General features: G+C 37.0%; 3 protein-coding genes across 5 annotated transcripts; 1 reads left to right on the forward strand and 2 right to left on the reverse strand.

The window, feature by feature from the left end:
* Positions 1-1,149: 1,149 nt before the first annotated feature.
* On the reverse strand, positions 1,150-2,488 carry LOC116195247. Of its 3 annotated transcripts, none has more exons than XM_031524270.1 (2): positions 2,230-2,488; positions 1,150-2,097 (listed from the first exon to the last, which is right to left on the reverse strand). In XM_031524270.1, exon 2 carries the CDS (start codon positions 1,782-1,784, stop codon positions 1,422-1,424), a length of 363 nt encoding a protein of 120 aa, XP_031380130.1. In that variant the 5' UTR covers positions 1,785-2,097; positions 2,230-2,488; the 3' UTR covers positions 1,150-1,421. The 3 variants fall into 3 exon arrangements, with proteins under 3 accessions (XP_031380130.1, XP_031380140.1, XP_031380122.1); XM_031524280.1 differs by having other exon boundaries at positions 1,150-2,100; XM_031524262.1 differs by having other exon boundaries at positions 1,150-2,229; positions 2,352-2,482.
* Positions 2,489-4,934: 2,446 nt separating this feature from the next.
* LOC116192550 (polyadenylate-binding protein-interacting protein 9-like) lies at positions 4,935-8,952 on the forward strand. The gene is made up of 10 exons (XM_031521122.1): positions 4,935-5,664; positions 6,623-6,733; positions 6,848-6,892; positions 7,317-7,389; positions 7,644-7,756; positions 7,850-7,909; positions 8,009-8,056; positions 8,174-8,242; positions 8,528-8,589; positions 8,675-8,952. Exons 1-10 carry the CDS (start codon positions 5,389-5,391, stop codon positions 8,730-8,732), a joined length of 915 nt encoding a protein of 304 aa, XP_031376982.1. The 5' UTR covers positions 4,935-5,388; the 3' UTR covers positions 8,733-8,952.
* A 160-nt stretch (positions 8,953-9,112) lies between these two features.
* On the reverse strand, positions 9,113-10,099 carry LOC116192551 (agamous-like MADS-box protein AGL62). Its single transcript, XM_031521123.1, has one exon. It carries the CDS (start codon positions 9,832-9,834, stop codon positions 9,256-9,258), a length of 579 nt encoding a protein of 192 aa, XP_031376983.1. The 5' UTR covers positions 9,835-10,099; the 3' UTR covers positions 9,113-9,255.
* Positions 10,100-15,789: the final 5,690 nt, after the last annotated feature.

A 15,789-nucleotide genomic window follows, 5' to 3' on the forward strand; every position in this document is an offset into this window, starting at 1 on the left:
CTTAAAATTCACGATCGCCTCAAACTCCACTTGTGGAGAACAGCAAGTGAATGCCTCCCCTGGTTCAGCGAAGAGAACTCCCCCTGTCCTCTTTGCTAAACCAGCTCCGATAAACTAGATCATCTCTACGGAGAGTGTATCTTTTATCGTGTTACTTGGAGGGAATCACCTTGGAATTTCCATTCCAACTCCTTCCCTAACAGCAATGCTGTGGAGCTAATAAATTTTGTTACCCTTCCCCCTTCATCTCTTATGCCAAACGCTCAGGATAGAACCAAGTTTTCGCTATATGCAGCATTAACTCTTTACCATCTATGGATCTCACGAAATAATGCTTTGCATGCAGGTAAATCAACTGATCTTCACGAAACCATCAAGAGGTCTTTTATGGAGCATAGCAGGAGTGGAAGCAGCGATAATCAGAATGGAGGCTCCTGGCCGATACATCCACTGCAGCTTTCAGCTGATCAAGTTCCCACTGGACCAGATTGGAGCATCATTAGCACGGACGCAGCGTGGAACAGTAACAGAGCTTGCCTCTCAGGAATCTTCCAACGACCAGATTGCCCACCGTTTCAATCTTGGTTCCAGATCTCCTCGGAGGAAAAGCCACTCCAAGCAGAAGCTCGAGCCGCCCTCTTAGCCCTCTCAATTGCTGCTGGAAAAGGATTGTCCAAGATTTGGCTGAGAAGCGACGCCTTAATTTTGGTAGATGCCATCTTGCACCCACATAACTCGCCGTGGGAAATTAGAACCTTAGTTGCGGATATTATTTCTAGTCTTAGCCTTTTTTTCGAATTGGTTGTGTTCCTGGATCCCTAGGGAAGAAAATACCCTTGCTTACGACCTATGCCATTTCGGTTCAAAGTCAAATTTTCATTCTCTTTGTATTTTTGAAGGGTATCCCCTGATAGAACCAGTTGACATTGTACCCCCTTTACCTTTTAATGAATTATCTTATTTATCAAAAAAAGAGATTCCAAATTCACTTCTGTAAATAGAGCAAGAATAAAGGAAGCAAAACACAGTATCTTTGACAAAAAGTTTAAAGAAAAGAGAATATGATTCTCCTAATTTCCGGTGATATATAATTGATATATAAACATACAAAGATATATATATATATATATATATATATACACGCGCGCGTATATAAAAAAAATGACTCAAATAATCACAAATTTTACACTTTTCTACATTTTATCACAAACTTTTTGTCTGTAAAAAATACATGAACTCCTCAATCGTCCCATCTGTTCTGTCATACTTGGTGATAGAGCAAACGGAGCTGAGTAGGCTAACAGAGGCTTATGTCCGTTTGTATGTATGAGTGAGTTGGCTTGGTGGGACCCGATAAGACGAAATGACTCGCTCGCCCTCATTCCACCTCTTCCTATCTTGTCCATTTGGGGACAAAATCGTTAACTTGCTCCACCCCCTCTTCGTCTTCTTCCTCCTCCTTTCTCCGACGCCAACTCCCCTGCCGCCAGCATAATCTGGTCGAGGTCGCAGGCGGGATTTCCAGCGCGATCAACCCACTGGCCGTTGTTGTCGCGGAAGAAAGCGCGATCTGCAGTGACGCGGTAGGGGATGGGGATGGCCTGGTTGATGGCGGATGATGATCCGAGATCGATGTCGGGGTCGGAGAGGTTGGAGTTGGAGACGGAGAAGGCGTCAGAAGGGTCGATGAGCTCCCACTGGGAGAAGAGGAGCTCAAAGCCGAAGTCATTGTCTTCTTCCCCGGGGAAGAAGAGTTCCACTGATGATGATGACTTGATCGCCATTGAGGATGATCTCTCTCTTGCTTTGCTTGGTTCTCTGCCTCTTTGAGAAGGGAATGGGAACGGGATGGAAGTTTTCTCTATGGGAGAGGAGTGGGGAGACGAGAAATGGCGGATTTAAGCCAAATCCGCAGGGAAGGGAAGGGAAGGATACGCTCTGAAGTCTGAACCTCGAGTTTGTACAAACTCCCTCTTTCTCTACCTCTGCCCCTTCCTCCCCTTACTTTTTCTTCTTCCTCCTCTGCCTCCCCTGCTAATGTGAAAGCTCGAAGCAGAGCAGCTCGGAGACAGAGCTTCTGGAATTTGATCTAGGAACCTGCTAAAGGACATGCACGCGAGAAGAACGTTGGAGAATCAGAACCAAATCTAGGAATCTGCTAAAGGCCTCACCTTCAGGGTAATCATCCTGCAGGAGGTCAAGATACGGGTCCCATTTGTTCCCAATTACCTTTACAAAAAACACCCACAAGCCGATGAGGCAGAAGTCAACGACAAGGCACAATCTCCCCAGCTAAAACACCAGAGAGTTTCGTTAAAACACCCAAATACTTTGGCCTCCAGCAGCAGTACCTCCAGGGGAAGCCCGACGCCCAAATACTTTCGGGGAGAACAATCCCGAGGCTAAAGAGACGATGGGACAATTGCCGAAGCTCCGAGCAATGGAGAGAGAGGGGGCGGCATGTACAAAGCTTTGTTTTTCTTTTTTCTTTTTCGTTTTTGTTTTTTTTTTCAATTTTCAATTTTTTAAAATTTTTAGAATTATTTTGTAAATAATCGGGGCCACTCGGCTTGTCTTCATAAGCCAACTCAGCTCTATAAGCCGCTATTAGCCAACCGAGCTCCGTCAGTTTGCTACTTCAGGAAATGTGACGGAATGATGGTCGGATGGTAGATGGTGTAATGATTAAGAGTGCGCTTGGATTGAGTTGAGTTTTGATTTTAATTGGTTTGTAATGATTGTATTGTTAAATTATGAGAAAAAAATATGAAAAAGTAATGAATAGTTAAGAGAAAGTAATGATTAAGTAATGATTTTGTTGTTGAATTGTGAAAAAGTAATGAATGATTGAGATAATTTAATATTAAAAATTGAATTGAATAGTATTTTAACAATGAAAAAAAGTAATGTTAAGTTGAACAAAACTTTATAGGGCCTGTTTGGTTTCGCGATAATATTTTAGAATCACAATTCTAACTTAATTATACTCACTACAAAACAAAATAACTCATACAAAGTTAAAAAGTGGGTCCCATTTATATTACTTTTTCCCACAACAAAACAACATAACTCATACAAAGTCAAAGGGTGGGCCACATTTATACCACTCAAAATCAAAATCTGATTTTAAAATTTTACTATGAAACCAAACGCAACCTATGTTTCTGGAAGTTGAACAAAACTTGCTAATGTTAAACTGCATTAATCGAAATTAAATGTGACGTTGCTTATATTAGGACATGTAATCCAAAAAGTATAATCTGGCTTTGTTTGTTCATGACACAGAATTCGACGACAACTCATTCTAGTCTATCTTCTTCTTTTTCTTTTTTTTTTTTTAAATAAAGAGGGGTTTTCAGTTTCGTCCCATAATCCCGCTGTGTACGTGAATATCCAGTAAGTCCGTGAAATAGGTCAGTCTGAACACACAAGCCGTGCAAATGGTCCAATATGAAGTATTTCCCTGCACGATTCATGAGATGATTTGATCTTGAAACTTTCTTAAAAAAGTCACATTTTTTAACTATCATACCAACCATTTTGAACTTTTAATCTATCTTTTTAAGGCATGGGAATAGACAAAACCTATTGCTCAATTTAAGGATTAATGATTAAATGGAGCAAAGTTCTTGAAGTGTTCTCTATCAACTGCATCAAGAACTTATAATAGTAGTATGGAAAAAGGGTTCCTTGTGGTTGGTTCTAATGAGAAACACATCGATTTTTGTTAGAACAAAATTGGGTTTCTTGTCTCATTGAATAATTTGGTCAATATGTAGCTCAAGGGGAATTAGCTGGAATGAGTGAATGTAGTCAACAAATAAATGATACCCTAAGCTATAAGCGGGGTCGTTTGGCACATCGAATTCTCGCCGATTACTACGCCTGGCCTGATGATGCATCAAAGATGTACGTTGTGTTTTGTACAAATTTGTATATTTCTCATAAAATTAGTAATGTTATTCAACATGACTAACCTTTTTTGCCCACTAATTCGTTAATTCGGCAATAATAATAAAAATAAAAAGAGCACTCATGTATGTACAATAATAACGAAGAAAAACAATTGAGATCGCGATTGCAATGCCTCACAAACTCAATTTCTTGGGAAATATAAAATGGCTGCATTTATCATGCAGCCAATAAATATAATAAAATGTATAAATTATTGATAAATATTAAAAATGTATTATTAAAAAAAAACTCGTGACTTGTGAGTGAACGCAGTGGAGAAACGGATGCCTCATCCATATTAAAAAGGCATATCAAAAGCACGCTCCGATGGATTGCAATGAGTAGTAAATTTTTAAAGAGCAAAAAGAGTTTATTTAATAAAAAAGGAAAAAAGAAGTGAGAAAAGGTTAAATAGTACGTGAGATAATAATAGTTAAATATCGGGAAAATGGATGAACAATGGTGAACTAGGGAGAAAGCGCGTGTGTGTCAAATTATCCCAACAAACCCCCGGAGAAATTGCAATTATACGAGTGACCATAACAATTAATTAAGCCCATGAAAAATGAATGGAAAAAGTTTCTCCACATCTCAGTAAATTGAAACGCTTAGCCGACGTGTAATCAAACAAGTCATGGTGATTCTATAATGTTTGCTATATTGTTTATTGAGCGGCACGCGCGATAGATGTAATGCCGGTGCATACGATACTATGAGCACGATATAAATTACTCAGAAAACGGGTGAACTAAATAATTAATAACAAAAAAAAAAAAGAGAGGGAGAGGATGATCAAATGGGGACATCAAGGTCATGGGCTTCGACTTTCACATCACTATTCATCTTCCATATTCGTTCATTCGTGGCACTGGTCATGCCCGTGGAGGGGGGGAGAGAGAGAGTTTCCCTCTGCTTATGTCATATTTACGTTGAACGGAACCAAAAAAAAAATGCCCCTCTCGCCTCTCTCTCTCTCTCTCTCTCTAGACTGTCTCTCGCTCTCTCTCTAGAACTCCACGCGCACTCTCAAAGCCAAAAGCCAAAAAGAAGGGTAGAGAAGGCCAAAGCCGAGCAGCCCACCTGTTCTTCTTCAACGCCCCCGCCCCCCCCCCCCCCCCTCTCCCTCTCTCTCTCTGTGATCATCTCTCTCTCTCTCTCTCTCTCTGCACCCAAAAACCCTACTCTCTCTCATACCATCTCGATACCTCTCCCTCAGCTCTTCTCCATTTGATGGGCATTTACTAGCATTCCTTTTCTGGACAGTGTCACTCCTGCCCAGCTCGAAATTTTGATCCTTTTCGTCCTCCACCCTGTTGCCAATTCCACTGATTCAGCTTGTTTCTGGGGGTCATTGTGTGGTTTCTTCCTCCTCCGAGCTGAAAGTTCTCGAATTTGGGTGGTTTTCCTTGGTGGGTGTTCTTTGTCGGGTTTTGGATGGCTGCGGTTGCTGAAATTCCCAATGAGGCATCAGCAGCTGCTAACAAGATCAAGAATTTGGACTCGAAGCCCAATTTGGGGAATCCCAAGGCGGACACCGAATTCAATGTGCAGAAGCTCGTCGACATGTTCACCAAGTTGAATCCTTCGGCTAAGGAATTCTTCCCTTCTTCCTATTCCCCGACTCGTGATCATCATCATCATCAGCTCCAGCAGGGAACCAATTTCCTGACCAAGAATCTGGGAGCTGATAATTTCCCCAATAACCGGAGGGTACTGATGATTGTTTCCCTTTGATCTCTTCAATTGCCTCCCGTTTTCGGGTTTTATTCGAGTAGTTGATACTGGTGGATTGTGGGTTCCTCCTGATCATTACTTTGTGCCGCTGGGAGAATTGGTGTAGTGTTGCCATTATCGGTTTATTGTTAGTATGAGATCCATGGAGTGTGTATGAAGTGATTGGAGCTCCTGAATAGTGCTAAATTTTTTGTCTTTTTTTTTTTTGGATTCGCCTTTGTCAGTTAATATCATCAGAATTCGTTTTCTGTAAATTGTAATCGAGCGACAAGAATTTTCAAATTGTGGGTTTCTCTCGGAAGTGGGGTACACATGTTTATGTTCATACTGTGTATGTAGGGAAATGGGTTCTCCATGATTGCTTGTTCGTAAGTTGTAAGTACTCTGAATGTTGCTTCTGAGTTGACTACTGTCTGCAATTGTTTGCGTAATGATTCCGTTAATGTTCTTAAGCGTGGCAATTCCAACCGAAAGCTTGAGTTATCTTAGTTTCTATTCTCTATTTATAGCATATACTTTGTACTTTTATAGAGGGACGATCTTGTCATGAATTCGTTTTCTGTGAATTTATATTCAAGCGACAAGAATTTTCAAATTGTGGGTTTCTCTTGGTAGTGGGGCACACATGTTTATGTTCGTGCTGTATATGTAGGGAAATGGGTTCTCCATGATTGCTTGTTCGTAAGTGCTCTGAATGTTGCTTCTGAGTTGACTACTGTCTGCAATTGTTTGCGTAATGATTCAGTTAATGTTCTTAAGCGAGGCAATTCCAACCGAAAGCTTGATTTACCATAGTTTATATTCTCTATTTATAGCGTATGCCTTGTACTATTATAGAGGGACGATCATGTCATGAACGACGTGCTTCCGAGTCATGTGCATTTTTCTTTTATTTTATCTTTTGGGGACTCACTTTTGTGTTTTTGTGATTCAGAGGAGAAATAATTTCAACCAGGGAACAAGAAGGTTGAATGGAAGAGCTTTCCGAGCTCAAAGAGAAGATAGTATCAGGAGAACTGTTTATGTTTCTGATATTGATCAGCATGTAAGTGTCATTTTCAATAGCGTTTTCATCCTCAATGAGCCAAAACACAATTCTTTTGGTCCAACTCTAAAATATTATTGAACTGACAGCTGAAAATTTTTCCTTTGGAATTAGGTGACTGAAGAGCAGCTGGCTACCCTGTTTAGTACTTGTGGACAAGTGAGTTATCACATTCCCCTGTATTGAAGTCCCTAAGTTTTCGGAATTATTCCTGAGAAGTCCGAGCATTTCACATATGGAACTTCTCAGAGTTAGTTTTTGAATTGAATAATGTGTTTGAGCATGAGAAGGCACATCAATTTTTTTTAAGTTCTATGTTGGTCACACTACATTTCATTTAAAATACAATTGAAGCTAAGACACTATCGTTGCATTTCTCTTCCATTCTGGCATATAAAGGAAGGACCACCGATGCTTAGAGTTAGAAGCTTTGATAAAGAAGTTGTTATACTCTCTTTCCTGCTGACACAATGCTGAAACTACAAAAATGCAATTGAAGGCTTCTTCATCGCATATTGTTGATGTAGGTTCAGTCATTAACTTGTGCTGTACAACTTTTTTTTTTTCCTCCCTATTATTGAAGGTTCTTGACTGCCGAGTTTGTGGTGATCCGCACTCAGTTCTGCGCTTCGCATTTGTGGAATTCGCTGACGAATGTAAGTTAATTTTGATTTCATGCACGTTCTTCAGTTGCTGGGTAATATTATAGCATAGACTGGACCAAAAAGATTCTTCAAAAATTGTCGGTCTTTGTGGATCCTATGACAATTGATGTGAAACATGCAGGCTGCAGTACTCAAGGCTTGTAATTGAGTTACCCTAAGAATCCTTTTCCACATTGTGTTTATGTTAGAATTCTCCTTTATCAAATGATTTTCTCATCAAAATATCCTCGGACTTATGTGAACAGATGGAGCTAGAGCGGCTCTAAACCTCGGTGGGACAATGCTAGGGTACTATCCCGTCAGGGTCTTACCTTCAAAGACAGCTATTCTTCCTGTAAATCCCAATTTTCTCCCTAGGGTATGTGATGTGGCTGAATCTGTGCATTGCGACTGCTTGTGATTTGTAAGCTTTTGCCCTTGGGTTCAATATTATGATCTCAATCTATTACAGTCAGAAGATGAACGTGAGATGTGTTCTAGGACAGTCTACTGTACAAATATCGATAAAAAGGTAAATCTTTTTCTCCATTCTATTCTTACCTTCCCGTATTCATGACTATATCTGAAGGTGGTTGGTCTGTTCTCACAGAAGTCTTCTTCCGCACTGCAGGTTTCTCAAGCTGAAGTTAAGAAGTTTTTCGAAAGTGCCTGTGGTGAGGTTAGGCCAGTAGAATACAACGCTCCTTTTCTTTTTTCTCTTGTTGGGCCTTTTTTTGGGTTTGTTTTTTCCTCAGTTTATACTTGATGGCATATTGGTTCGATGTTGAATTTTTAGGTTACTCGTCTGAGGCTTTTGGGAGACCATGTCCATTCTACTCGCATCGCTTTTGTTGAATTTGCTATGGTGAGTGTTTTTCTTTTCACTCGTTTTTTGTAAAGTTAAAGAAGCATCAAAATATGTCATTCAAATGTAAGGAAGTGTACTGGCGAAAAGAAAAGTGTTGGGAATTGCATGAACATTTGCAGTGAATACATTGTTGTTTATTTAACCACACATTTTGTTTATTCAGCTGGAGATCCTTTTGGTTCGCTTTCATTCACAACATCATGCGATTCACGGAGCATAAAATTAGGGAAAGCTCGGCAGAACTTCTCTTATAATTTTTTCTTCTTTTCTGTTTATGAGCAGGCTGAGAGCGCTATTATCGCACTAAATTGCAGCGGGATGGTGTTGGGAACTCAACCAATCAGGTACAGTACCTTCGACTTGATAGTTCTGCGTATGTCATCTTTAAATCTCCCGGTAGAAATTTTTGGTATCGATTCCATTTTGCAGGGTAAGCCCTTCGAAAACACCAGTGAGGCCCCGGGTCACCCGCCCCTCCAACATTTGATAAGTTATTGGAACCGTAACACCTGCTGTTCTGAAGGATTGATGAAAGAACTCCGAACTTGTCGGTTTTTATTTTATCGATCTCTTTATTTTCCATCGCAGCAGTAACTCTTTCTGTGACTAAAACACTTCGTGAGCCTATCACTTCCTTTTAGAAGTGTTTAAACGACCCGATCTTGAACCTTCCGAAGATCTAATTGCATCCCTTCTCTTGACAACTACTCTGGTGCATGGCTTCCTTTTGCAGTGCTCGTGAGTTGCAGCTTTCTCACTATCTAGTTTTTGTATACCGAACAGCTGTTATCGGATAAGTCGTGATAGAAGTTCAGCAATATACGTGATTCTGATGTCGAATGTCAGATATCGAGGTCTGAGCAAAACTTACAAACGAAAAGACTATGATATTACCATAATATTATTTGTAGAAAGAAATGCTTTAAGATTTTTGAGACATCCTAAGATAATTTAAGATAGCCTACTTGCCCAATTAAGATCTATCCCCTTGACGAAGAGTTTTGTATAGTCTACAGAAGTGATTGTTCCCCTGCGGTTCCAATGAACCCTAAGCCCGGTGCCGGTCCTGGCCCTGTGTTCGACCCTTCTTCGATCTTTGCCTGAACGATCTGCATCATCCTCTCCAGGGCATTGTGGTAGTACTCAAGCTCCTCTAGCCCGAGGCCATCCATTGGGGTGTCCCACCAGAACCCTTCAGGCCTGGCCAGCCGAACAGGGCACTTCCCCTTGGCCCTCTCACTCTCCAGCCTCATCGAGGCCTCCAGGTAGAGCTGCTTGGACTCATTCAGGGCCCGGACGTATGCGCCAGAGGGCTCAATCTCGCCCAGGTTTCTCCCATTCAAGTAGCCCTCGAGCATCGCATCGGTCTCGTGATTCCCGAAGCAGAAGGCCTTCCTCCCCTCGGAGAAGGTCACGATCGCGACCTTCGCCCCGCACAGGACGCACAGCTCAGCAGCCTTCTCAAAGAGGCCTTTCCGCCGCTTGCTGAACGTGACTCGGCGGTGATCCACCTTCTCCCGCTTCTTGATCTCGATCTTCTGCCTTCCCTGGGTCGATCTCCGCGGGGGAGCTTTCGGAGTGTCAGCCATCGAATAGTAAATGGATGACAAGGCACTGTGTGCACGCTATAAATATGAGTCTCTCGCGCAGTATCTTAAGAGATTCTCCTAATCGAGACATTGAAGGAAAGCTTTTCGTAAATGTCTCGATGATATATTACAGTGTTGAATCTTTCTAAATTTTAGAACACGATGAATCCTCGAGTGCGACGGAACGTGTCGGATTGTATGCAGCATAACTGGTAATTGCTAATTTCATGAATATTGCATATCTAGGAAGATGCCTAGCAAATGAAGGAAAGTAGAAGCCTCTCGTTAAGTGGACCGGCTAACGCATCGCGTCCTCAGATTGTATCGGCCAACAGCACCGCATCCTCTCTGATCATTATGGATGTGCTTTTCAATACGATCGATTAGGTGGAACGTCGTGGTATGGTCCAATCGGATGGACTTGTTAATGGTTAGTATGTAAATCGGCATGTGGATGGGTTCAACCCCCAGAAATTGGGTGGACCAAACTCCCGTACGACGTTGTGTTTGTTTAGTAAGAGATTTGTTTTAAGATTGGATTGCCCGCACGAGCTTGTGGATTGGGAATTATCAGTCACGTATGTATACATTATTATTACTAGTGAATATACACTAATGCACGTGTAATGTTTTTTGATTAAGTTATAAGACATAATAATTATAAAATGCTAGAACATACATAAAAATCAAATTTCATCCAAAAAAATATATAGTTAATTATATAACATCATTAATAACCTTAATGTTGATTGGAAGATACCAAACCAATAAATATAGTATCGTTAATGTATATTGATAATTTTTTTATCTAGATATAACATAATTTATAATATCAACAATTATAAATAATTAATTCAAATTTTTTTGCTAGAATTAAGTCAATTTTCCTTTTAAAAATTGAGGTCAATATAAGAAGTCAAGGTAACATCTTTTAATATTGCACATTTCCAAACTATTATATATTTGTTGGAATCTTGAAGTAGTTAATTGAAACAAAGAAAGAAAAAAAATTTCAATTCTAACGTTTGATTGAAAAAATTACACTAAATATTCGTTTTGAGTACATTAGTAAGTTAATATTTATCTTGTATTACTCATATAATAAACTTTAAAATGCGCAAAAATAAAACGTGAGCAATAATTAATTAATATAAAAAGCCTAAGTTGAACGCATGATTAAAATCATGATAATCAAGAGCAAAAAGAGTGAACATTGTTAAAGAAAACTAAGAGAAAAACAAAGTATCAAAAAAAAAGACTGTCTAATTGCTTATAATTTTAATTCTTTGTAAAAAAAAACCTCAAAACTAATTAATAATCATTTCTAATCTTGTTTTATCTGTAAAACACATAATTTTAATTTCTTCTCAACTTTCATTTGGAATAAGTGCCAAAAAAGGTAAAAAAATTTGAAACGTATTTTCTTTTAAATCAAAACATTTATCTTTGTATAAACAAGACATAACATTTGTTAATATTTAAATAAAGTCTTTCTAATATTTTGAATTTTTTTTGTTTCAAAAGTTAAACCTAAAATTTGTAAATTCCAACAAATTAGAACAATTATATATATATATATATACACACCCGCACACAAATAGCAAACTTACTGGATTGAAAAACAAAAAAGAAAAGAAATTGGGCTAGTGATGGTTCGTTGAAGGGCACTACAACTAGGGGTGATCGGTTCCGGGTACCCTGTATTTTTTATAATACCTGGATCCTACCCTGTAAGGGACAGGTTCCAAGATTTTGGAACCGGACCCTATCCTGTTGAATCATGGAACCGGAACCTACCCGGAACCTGTATTATACCACAGGTTTCGGGTACCCTGTTGGAACCTGTAAATTTTTTCTTCTCGCTAAATAAAATCGAAAATATCACATACATAATCAATAATTACGCCAAATAGAATATCAACAAAATTTAGATTAATTCACAACAATCAAATAATAATGTGTCTCATCAATCCATCAATAAAATTGAACATTCATAATACGATCTCACAAAACAAAGTGTCTATGTTCTGATTCATTAGAGGAGATAATAACTTTATTCTTTCCTCTCTTTTTTTAATAAATAACTGGTTCCGAGTACCCTGTAGGCAGGAACCGGAACCGGAACCAATTTTCACAGGTTCCTAATTTTAATACCCGGAACCTACCATATTTTCAATACGAGCTATTCGGACCCTACCCGTTAAGGTAGTTTCCAACCGGTTCTGGGTATACTCGATACCCATGCACACCCCTAACTACAACCCCTGATGAGGTTGCCGGCCAAAGGCCCCTACTGCTTAATTTCCTGCTTTCTATGAAAATATGAGCAAGAGTATGGAAAAAAAAAAACTAGAAAGAAAACGTTAAAAGTCAATCAAATAATACATTCAAATAGAAAGGGAAACCTATGATATTATTTTTAAAAAAAGAGTAAAATCTATGAAGAACAATAGACAAAGAGTTACTCGTGAATTATATGTAAATATTATCTATTAAAGATCCATAAAGAATCTATAACTTATAATAATAGATATTTTATAATAGATTACATACCTTTTGAAATATAAGAACACGACCATTGAGATTTTCGGGTAATAACATGGAGAATCTTTTGAGACTTCATAATAAAATTATCGATGAGAAAAGTTTTAGAGAGAGAAGGGAGTTCAAATGATTTTTTCATATGTCTATTTGAAAACTGAAAAGCATGTATAACACAAACAAATGCAATTCTTTGAATAGTCACATTCTTTAAGCAATTACATCCTTTTATTAGAAAATTATTTCACCAAATATAAAATAGTATTTGATGATTAAATTTATCTATACTAATTTAACCATCGAATTTATCTTTATTTTTTCGATCGGATCTTTATAGTTTTTTATTATACTAAGAAAGATATAACTTTCTAATAAAAATAAAAGTTTAAGTGATTTGTGAATTTCATTTAGCTCTAAGGGTGCAATGGTCTCTTGAAATAATGTTTGAAAAGTTATTTCTCACGTATTATTTGAATGAATGGACATTTACCAAAAGGTACAATGATTTCAAGAATTACTTAGTTTTGTTAATTATGTAAATGAGTAAATTTGTACAGTTATTATTGAAGTGAGGGCATAATAGGAAGAATAGTTGGAGAATCACCTCGTATATTTATTTTTGCCATTGAAAGTGTTAAGGGATCCAGGAAACAAAAACTTTGTGAAATCGCTAGGTAACAAGCACATGATACATCAAAGTTTTGAAATTATAAAGTGATATGAAAAAAATATGACAAAACGTATCTACACTATGGACTAACTTTGAAATGGATGTGAGAGGAAAAAATGCCAAAAATTAATAAAAATATAAAGAACCTGAATATAAGAATTGTGAAAGTATGTGACCAAAAGTAACAAGTCTAAAAGGGTACAACGAAAAGTTATGAACATATAAGAGTATTTTTAAAATAATGAAATTTTTTAAAATAATGAAAATTGAAGAAACTCCTCATATTTTTATATATAGCATAGAGGTATAGATTATTATTATTAAGTTATCAGGAAGAATTGTAACTTATAATATAAGAATAGAACAAACACTAAATAAAGTGATACGGAAATCATATTGATGAAAATCGAAACTAAAACTTCAAAGAACTTCTAGCACGAGACTGTGTTCGTGTGACATGCGTGGGAGCCTTGTGATGCGCGTGAGGTCCTGGTAGAGCAGCGTATCCAACGGCTCCCCATGCGGTGTCAATATGACACCAAATCATGCTAGAATTCTCTAAAACCTCATGGTTCTATCTCGGGCACTCACACAACATTACACTTTTGCATGTTTATATTTATGTCCAATATATATACGTTTTATGAATATATATTATTTTAAGCAATCACTTGGGAGGTTAACTTTTATATTGTCATGATGATGATTATTATTATTGTCGTCCTCCTCCGTCCGTCTAATAGATTCTATACCCAAAGACAAGGGTCCTATATATATATATATATAAATCGAAATGATTTTTGGTCAACAAATCGAACGGCTCGGATGGTCCTGTCCTTTCCCATGATGCAAATCTGGACGAAACAGTAGCCATCCGATGGGTCCACGCTTCTCCACTTTTAATGGATTAGACCGTCACCCACACTCGGCCTCATGACGCGTAAGACACACCCTTCTCTTGTAAATAATTATTATATAGTAAATGATATGTACGTGTTTCTTTTTCTTCAATATCATCAGATGCCAAACCGACTTCTCCCTATTATATATTTATCAAAGACTTCTCCTTTTTTTTTTCTGATAGAAGACTTCTCCTTTTTTTGGATTGAACAAATTTTCTTCTTAATATTATACAAAAAGATCATTTAATTTAAAAAATCTGTACTTTATTCTTTCCAAGCAAAAAAAAAATCTGCACTTTATTCTATTTACTAAATATTACAATGGATGAAAATTGTTTCAAATTAAAGAACGTACATTCAAAATTCTTTTGGTTATACCAATTATTTATTTTTCATTTTTTCTCTTAAGTTCTTAATCTTTATCCACTTTTCCGTTATTCTTTTGTTAATTTCCTTAAAAATAAAGACTAAATAATCTCAAGATAATAAAAAGGAAAAGTACATAATGATTGAAGGAGCAAACAGTTACTTAGTTGGTAGGGGTCTACTTTCGGCCACCCAGAATTTGTATTTATCTTTCCGCCATCTCTCAGGACAAATTACCGAATCTCAATGTGGTAGCGAGTAAGAAACCCCCACAACTGCCCGTAGTTTCTCTTCAAGAATCTTCATTTTTATGTTTTTTTTTACTTTTCAATTCGATTTTTTGAATTTTGAGTTATCTATTTTTTATTTTTTTTTTGTAAATTTTTTTAAAAAATTCATCGCCGAAAAAAATCAAAATTTATTTACTAAAAATAACATAAGTTAAGAAGGTTATAAATAAAATAATTTTCAAAATACGTGCTTTAATTCATGATAATTTTCCTTTTTTCATATATTTAAGAAAAATCGTAAAATATATTTTTTTTAAATTAATCCTAAAAATATTACGAGTTATCATTAAATAAATTACAATTCAATTCTCCAATGAGTTTTCATTCAATCTTCAATCGACATTCAAAATCAAGATTAAGATTAGGAGCATTCATTTGGAGGAGTACAATGAAGAACATTGTGGGCCAAGTTGATGGCGAAGTCCTCTTAACGAGCCATAATGGGGAGCTAATGTGAGTTGAAACCTCGAACTGAACTTGATCCAAGTTATATTATTAAAAAATTTCAAAATTCAAAATATATACATATGTTTTATAGTAGTATAATTTAGCTATTACGATTTAGTTTTCAAACGTGTTTGTTTTTATTTTACCTTCAACCAACGTTTAAAATTATGATTAAAATTAGGAACATCCATTTTGAGAAGTACTACGAAGAACAACGTGGACCAAGTTGATGGGATGAGCCACATAAGACTAATTCTAATGGTGTCTCTCTTTTACTATCTTTGATCTGGGCCACATGTTGTCACATAAGCGCCACGTCAAACAGAGACAAACTCAAGAAAAAGAAAGACACCATATTCCAATGCAAGTCTCTAAATTGTCTCTTATCCGGGCCCACATACATGTTATATTAATTAAATGAATATAACTACTATTATATAATTAATGTATATTCTTAATATTTTTAATTAATTAAATTAAATTAACATAATTTTAAAAATAAAAAAAATAAAAAAAAATATTTAAATAAAAATATGTAAATTAATTAAAATTCATTACAATAAAGTAACATTACATGGCGTTAAAAAAAAACACCCCGCTAAAGAAAATTACATGATGAACGACAATTTAAATAAAATTACACCCTGAAGCGGGTATGGTGAAATTGCTATATATGTTCACCAACCCCACATATAGTTTGTGATGAAATTGAAGTGAGGTTTATGTGAGTATTCATAGG

The sequence above is a fragment of the Punica granatum genome, chromosome 1 (assembly GCF_007655135.1).
Source record: "Punica granatum isolate Tunisia-2019 chromosome 1, ASM765513v2, whole genome shotgun sequence".
NCBI lineage: Eukaryota > Viridiplantae > Streptophyta > Magnoliopsida > Myrtales > Lythraceae > Punica > Punica granatum.

Bases quoted from the DNA above. Each gene is read 5' to 3' on its own strand.
- LOC116195247 (XM_031524270.1), bottom strand. From the start codon at position 1,784: ATGGCGATCAAGTCATCATCATCAGTGGAACTCTTCTTCCCCGGGGAA.
- LOC116192550 (XM_031521122.1), top strand. From the start codon at position 5,389: ATGGCTGCGGTTGCTGAAATTCCCAATGAGGCATCAGCAGCTGCTAAC. The intron at 7,390-7,643 runs GTAAGTTAATTT...TTATGTGAACAG, and splicing joins TGTGGAATTCGCTGACGAAT to ATGGAGCTAGAGCGGCTCTA. The intron at 8,590-8,674 runs GTACAGTACCTT...TCCATTTTGCAG, and splicing joins TTGGGAACTCAACCAATCAG to GGTAAGCCCTTCGAAAACAC.
- LOC116192551 (XM_031521123.1), bottom strand. From the start codon at position 9,834: ATGGCTGACACTCCGAAAGCTCCCCCGCGGAGATCGACCCAGGGAAGG.